The sequence below is a fragment of the Aphanomyces astaci genome, assembly GCF_000520075.1.
Source record: "Aphanomyces astaci strain APO3 unplaced genomic scaffold supercont1.71, whole genome shotgun sequence".
Lineage (NCBI taxonomy): Eukaryota > Oomycota > Saprolegniomycetes > Saprolegniales > Verrucalvaceae > Aphanomyces > Aphanomyces astaci.
In genome coordinates, this window is record NW_009798334.1 from 194,230 (window position 1) to 201,040 (window position 6,811).

The 6,811-nt window shown below is 46.1% G+C and overlaps 2 protein-coding genes across 4 annotated transcripts; both read left to right on the top strand.

The window, feature by feature from the left end:
• Nucleotides 1-372: 372 nt before the first annotated feature.
• H257_15545 (hypothetical protein) lies at nucleotides 373-1,180 on the top strand. The gene is made up of 4 exons (XM_009843686.1): nucleotides 373-507; nucleotides 560-870; nucleotides 935-1,035; nucleotides 1,092-1,180. Exons 1-4 carry the CDS (start codon nucleotides 405-407, stop codon nucleotides 1,117-1,119), a joined length of 543 nt encoding a protein of 180 aa, XP_009841988.1. The 5' UTR covers nucleotides 373-404; the 3' UTR covers nucleotides 1,120-1,180.
• Nucleotides 1,181-1,779: 599 nt separating this feature from the next.
• H257_15546 (CMGC/MAPK protein kinase) lies at nucleotides 1,780-5,415 on the top strand. 3 transcript variants are annotated; one of them, XM_009843688.1, is made up of 10 exons: nucleotides 1,780-2,426; nucleotides 2,470-2,853; nucleotides 3,458-3,625; nucleotides 3,852-3,920; nucleotides 3,991-4,080; nucleotides 4,152-4,352; nucleotides 4,502-4,579; nucleotides 4,658-4,717; nucleotides 4,823-4,895; nucleotides 5,250-5,415. In XM_009843688.1, the coding sequence occupies exons 1-10, from the start codon at nucleotides 1,851-1,853 to the stop codon at nucleotides 5,333-5,335; spliced, it is 1,785 nt and encodes a 594-aa protein (XP_009841990.1). In that variant the 5' UTR covers nucleotides 1,780-1,850; the 3' UTR covers nucleotides 5,336-5,415. The 3 variants fall into 3 exon arrangements, with proteins under 3 accessions (XP_009841990.1, XP_009841991.1, XP_009841989.1); XM_009843689.1 differs by having other exon boundaries at nucleotides 4,662-4,717; XM_009843687.1 differs by lacking the exons at nucleotides 4,502-4,579; nucleotides 4,658-4,717; nucleotides 4,823-4,895; nucleotides 5,250-5,415 and having other exon boundaries at nucleotides 4,152-4,428.
• Nucleotides 5,416-6,811: the final 1,396 nt, after the last annotated feature.

The following is a 6,811-nucleotide window of genomic DNA, read 5'->3' on the forward strand; positions in this document are numbered from 1 at the left end:
CTCGGTGCGCTGTCCAGTTCTGCCGGACAGGTCGAGACAGACTGCAATTACATTCGCTGGTTCCACTCATCTCCATCTAGAGATCAGGCTACTTCCATCCAACTACCCATGCTGCCTTGTCCCAAAGCATCACATTCTCAAGTGCTTGGAGCTGGGAGCGGCAACTGATGTTGATGGCGTCACAAACGGGAGGGTGTACAAAAGTATACTTTAACAAAATGAAAATGGAATTTCACTTACGTCAAGTCAGAATGTAAAACGTAATTGATATAGCCAGGGATATGCTTAGATGACAACTTGGTCGTCGTGGACATCCCTCCTGAACCCACGCAATATGATTGGGCAAGGCATTAGTGCTCGACATTTTCCATTCTTCGGCGGAGGCGGCGGACCCTCGAGGCAACATGGGCATCATGTTTTCCAAAGTGTTTGCGTCTCTGTTCGGCAGCAAGGAGGTTCGCATCCTCATCCTCGGCCTGGACAACGCAGGGAAGACCACTATCTTATGTACGTAGCAGCGATGTCTCCTGGCATGTCCTCACGTTGTTCTGCTGAGTAGACCGTCTTCAAGCCGAGGAGATCGAGCAAACCGTGCCGACGATTGGGTTCAACGTAGAAACCATGCAGTACAAGAACATCAAGTTCCAAGTATGGGACCTCGGTGGGCAAACAAGCATCCGGCCATACTGGCGGTGTTACTACCCCAACACGGACGCGATCATCTACGTCGTGGACTCGGCCGACATCGATCGCCTCAACATTGCCAAGCAGGAACTGCATGCGATGCTTGAAGAAGAAGAGCTGAAGGACTCTATCTTGCTCGTGTTTGCCAACAAGCAGGATCAACGAGGCGCGCTCAACGCCGCGCAGGTACAACATCCACACCACATCGATCCATCCATCCATCCCTCACGTGTCCTTGATTTGCATATAGATCTCGGAGGCCATGGGGTTATCCGACATTCGGAATCGACAATGGAGCATCAAGGAAACCACCGCCACGAAGGGCTCGGGGTTGTTTGAAGGGTTCGACTGGTACGCCACCTCGACGATCCCGATCTTCTTGTCATGTCCTCACGGCGTTGACTTAGGATTGTCACGTGCATCAAGGGTGAATGAGAGTAGCAGATACACAGCGAATGGGGGATATAATAAACATGGGTGCAGAGTAATATGGAGACAGACTGTCCTCGGCGAACACACACATAGAGATCCTTGCCTGACGTCCTACCGCTTGCATGTACTAATAGTGTAAGAGAAGTGTGTCCGCATTGTCACCTGTCTTTCGCTTCCACCTCTCTACCTAGAAGATGCGAGCCACCCCCTCACATTCGGTCGTGGAGACATTGTAATGCCATACACTACTCACTCATGCCTTCGTAGTCTTTGGACGACCTTGCCAAGAGCATGCAGTACGTACACAGGCATCCATGTGACCTCTCTCTCACTGTCTCATTCGATTCCTGCACGTTTGTCACCCTGCGAAGCCCATCCTTCTTGACATGTCCGCATGCCTCTTGGATATTTGATGTCGGCAGATCTCGTACTGTACATGGAACTGGTGGCTGATCGACCGGTAGCAATCAAATTGCATATATTTACAAACTTGGCACTATATTTACTTAATCAATGTATTGCGAGAGACACGAGGTATTGGAGGCGGTTGTTGGGTTCATATTGCAATGTACAAAATATGCAAATCAACGTCTCCATACATCGAGGGGGAGTGTCTTTGGACCCAGGCACCCCATACAAACGCCCAGTCATAAAACTCGGCCAGCTGTTTGTTGCCTTGGTCCAACTTCTTTATAACACTATTCCACGGTGGATTGACGGAGGCACGTGCATCGATGGCTAAGACCGCGTCCAAGCGCCGAGCGTCCGAGGACACCGTGCCGACGGGAGCCAAAGACGTCGCCCATGTACCCCACGTGGTCACCGCTGCGCCGCCATCTTCGTCGTCACGCGCGCACCTTGGCGTGAAGAAGATGAAGTCGTCCGATCAAATCCAGCCCGCCAGCACAACGTCCACGCCGTCCCCGATGATTCACATGATGCGCGGAAACAACCAGCACGAACATGACACGTATTGCGCACCGACACCATACGGTCCGTCCGCGTACATGGCGCCGACGCCGCTATCACCCGACATGCACCATCCCCCGCTCCAGCGACGGAAAACGAGCATGGACCATCATCATCCCATACCCCCGGCGTCGTCGTCGGGATCTCGCTCTCATGCAGCCTCGTCGTCCTACCATTCCCAGTCCAGCGGTCCGCCACCCTCGTCGCGCGCCGCGCCGCCATCGACCAACGACGTGGCTATGTTGGAGCAGCAAACCGCGCGACTGTGGAACTTCGACACGTGGGAGTGCGGCGACCAGTACAAGTTCGTCCGCCCCATGGGCCAAGGCTCTTATGGCCAGGTACATCCCTCTCTTTAGTGACATGCGTGCTCACTGTCAGCAGGTGGCGGAAGCGTACGACACCCTTCGAGACAAACGCGTGGCCATTAAGCGCGTGATCAACGTGTTCGACCGCGCGCAGGACTGCATCCGGCTCTTCCGCGAGATTTACATCCTTCGCCACGTCCACCACAGCAACCTCGTGACGCTGCTGGACGTGATCCCGCCCAAGGACTACGATAGCTTCCGCGACCTGTACCTTGTCTTCGAATATGCAGACACGGACCTCCAGAAACTGTTTTGCCTGCCGCAGTACCTCAATATCCGCCATGTCCAAGTGTTTCTGCATCAGCTGCTTCACGGACTCAAGCACATGCACGCCTGTGCGATCGTCCATCGAGATCTGAAACCGGCCAACATTTTGCTCAACGAAACGCTCAGCCTCAAGGTATTTATTTATTTTTACTCGATTTGTTTGGACTTTTGAGTGCTAAATTCGCCAAATATCGAATATCGATTGATTCTGTGTACTGACCTTTGTAAAGGGTTGTTTTGGTCCATCATCACACTAATTAAAGTCACACACTAATTTGACGTTGAGGATATGGTTGCAATCGGATATATTGCCGATGATATATATATGTTACTGACCTTTGTAAAGGGTTGTCCTGTGGCAATTTGGTCCATCATCACACTAATTAAAGTCACACACTAATTTGACGTTGAGGATTTGGTTGCAATCGGATATATTGGCTACATACTCGTACTTGTGCCGATGATATATATATGACTTGTATGTCACCTTTTGTTTTGGTTTTTAAATATTCCTCGTGTTTTCGTCGTTTTTTAAATGGTTTGACATGCATATATGCTTCGTATTTAAAACATATTTTAAAACATGCACTCGTATGCCAATACAGTAGATAGATCAAGTACGAGTGTGTGTGTCCAATATATTATTATTGTTTGGATTTTCAATCAATGCAGCAGCGGCGTTCGTATATCATTGGTATTTTAAATATATTTCATCGGATATTTATCCACCACAATAGATTTGCGACTTTGGCCTGGCCCGAGTATGCCTTCCTCATGAACCGACGGCCACCGACGCCGCTACGGATAAGGACATCAACGACGAAAGCGACCATCATTCTCCGACCGGAACTCCCTCGGCGGACTCGCCAGTCGCCGGTGCTGCTACGACTGGAACTACTCGCAAGGTATATATATATATATATATATATATATATTTAAACACACAAATATATTTTGTTATTGTTTTGATGAGCTAAGATATCAACTGTATTTGACGATTGTATGGATTGTGTTTTGGGTATTTGCAGTGGACGTATTTTTATTCACTGGATTGTTGCCACAGTGAATGTCAAATGTGATATAAACGGGCATTTTAAATGCATTTTAAATTCATCGATTGTTTGTGAATAGTACACCCGGCAAATGACCAAGCACGTCGTGTCTCGGTACTATCGCGCCCCGGAATTGATCCTCCTTCAGGTACTTATCCTCCACTTGTTAATATTTCAATATTCTAGACATGGTATAAATAAATATATATATTTATTAGGACTACGGCCGAGCCGTGGACATGTGGAGCATCGGGTGCATTTTCGGCGAACTGCTCAATATGCAAGCGGAAAACTGCCAACATTACCTGGTATATATATATATAAAATATATACAAAAACTTGCCTTCGACTAATATATTTGTTGTTTATATATCATTAGAACCGCAAGCCATTGTTTCCTGGGCGGTCGTGTACGACGCTAAGCCCGACCGATACGGTCACGTACAAGAAGGAGATGGATCAGCTGTTTGTCATTTTCAATGTGATTGGAACCCCCGCGGAAGAGGACATCGCGCACATGACCAAGTTCGCGCCCCTCTTGCGCCAAATTCCCAAGAAGCCACCCGTCAACTTGCACGACGTACGACACTTAGAAGTGACGTGATCGTGTTTTGGATGACGTGATCATGTTTTGTTTTGATGACGTGATCGTGTTTTGATGACGTGATCATGTTTGGATGACGTGATCTCTTTATCGAGGACGGGGGCTTGACGTACTTGCGATATTAGATGTACCCTGGCGCGCCATCGGAAGCGCTCGACCTGCTGCGCCAACTGCTGCATTTTAACCCTGCCAAACGCTTGACGGTACAGTTCTGCTTTCTCTGTTATTGTGATCGTTTGTGTTATAATGTGATATTCTGTGTTTTATCGTGATGATATTAGGTAGACGAAGCCCTGGCGCACCCGTTTTTGGCCCAAGTCCCCAACATGCACTCGCAAGAGGTAATATATATAATACATGTTTCGATTTGTTATAGTACCCTTATATATATATATATATATAATTTGCCAGATAGTTATGATAGTAAATGAATGTGTTGATGATAGATCATGGCACCAGCGTCGCTGCACATTCCGAACGAAGACAACGACGACCAATTCACACGCGACCAACACAAACGTATGCAGCATTCTTATATATATATATATATATATTGTGCTTTTCAGTCAAATTTGCCTATTTTGGGGGATTGATGAAATGGCCAACTAATCTAGCAAAGGAGTATGATTGGCTACAAAGAATGAAAGTTGCAATTTGATTGGCTAAAAAGATTGATTGATGCGTTGCAGTCACAAAGATACCTCTTCAACTTCGTTTTATAGTATGAAATTTCCAAGGTCCGGCGGTTGATTCAACCAACCACTGGAGGAAATTTTGAGTAGAACAAATCACAATATATATATATTTAAATATCTATTTATTTGACTTGCACACATTCATCACTATATTATCAATTGACATGGACGGACCTAGGCCGCATTTACGACGAAGTGGTGAAGTTCCACGAAGTTGCCGTGTCCAGTATTGGCAGTGATGACCTGAGGTCGTACAATTCATAGACCCCCCTACGACTAGCAACAGTCGACGAGTACACTGCTCAAAATGCCCTTCATAATATAAGGAGACGCTGAAATTTCTACTCACTTGGGATTGTTATACAGATACTGTAACGGTATGCTCCAAATTGAATGGATTCACAGCAATATTAACGTGACCCAACCGAACTGTAAATGTATCCCAACATCCGAAATACCAAGTGAAATTATAGTTTCATTTGATTGGATATAATACATTAATTACCCCAAGAAGTATTACCTTTATTATCTTATACTTCGAAGTACTACGTAGTACTTCGAAGTAGAATACAGTAGAAGGATTTCGCCTTATTTACCTCGAACCTTGTGAAAACACATACTTGAACCCTCTACAAATGAGTACTATTAACTGTAAATAGTACTTCAAAGTACTACAGTATATTAATACCAGTACTTGGTGAAAAACTAACATCACAAACACTAGTACTAACTACTATTAATACTGTAGTACTTTGAAGTACTAATAGTGTTAGTGATGTTAGTATTTCACCAAGAACTGGTGAAAAACTAACATCTCTAACACTATTACTACTGTAACTACTATTAATACCTTTTGTGAACCTTTCCATGAGAATTGGCAGTTTGTAGCACTCGATTCAGGAAATCGCCTTAACAATGCAAGCGGTTTTTGTGCTATCAACGGCTGTTCTAACCTCATTACGGTCGAAATAAAATATTTTCTATTGGAGAGGTCAACTCGATTAGAACGGATTACTACTACGTAGTAACGTTACTATTCATAGTATGCGCTGGTCGAGTATCACAAACATGCTAGGCGTATCCGCAGATAGCTTGTACGACGAGTCCAAAATTGAGTTCAGCGTCGCCATGTATCGCTTTCCTCGCAACGCCCTGCCCCCAACTCAATGCGCGACTAGAAAAGCCCAGTCAATGGCCATTGCAGCCCGTTCTAGACCAGATTTCGTACACCCTGCTTGACGATATTGGCATAAAGCCGTCAGATACCAAACAATGTGCAAATGGCCGTTTTGAGCAGCAAAATCCATGTAGGGAGTTGATAACGCAGAGGAAATTGTAAAACTGATTGATTGGCGTTATCTACATCTACATGCATGACTACTGTGACTATACTATATCTAATGCTATATATACGTGCGCTCTGCAGAAGGAACTTCTGGTGTCCATGGCCGAGCACGCCGCACGCCAATCGAGCTTGGTCGTAAACTGACGTCAACAGTGACGTCTGTTCTGATTGGTCGATAACCCTATGACGCCACTGGAGTGACGTCGTTACAATCCATAGATAGTAGCCCCAGAAGTGCATCCCGTGTGGCCCACGACAGCATGGAGAAACTCGAGGACATTATTCATATTCCACGCTGCCAAGTCCAGCACCGGGCACGGCATGCAACACATGGACTGAAAGCAACTTCACTATGCAAAGGTTTCCGCTGAACACAGCATGTGCAATGACGGCAA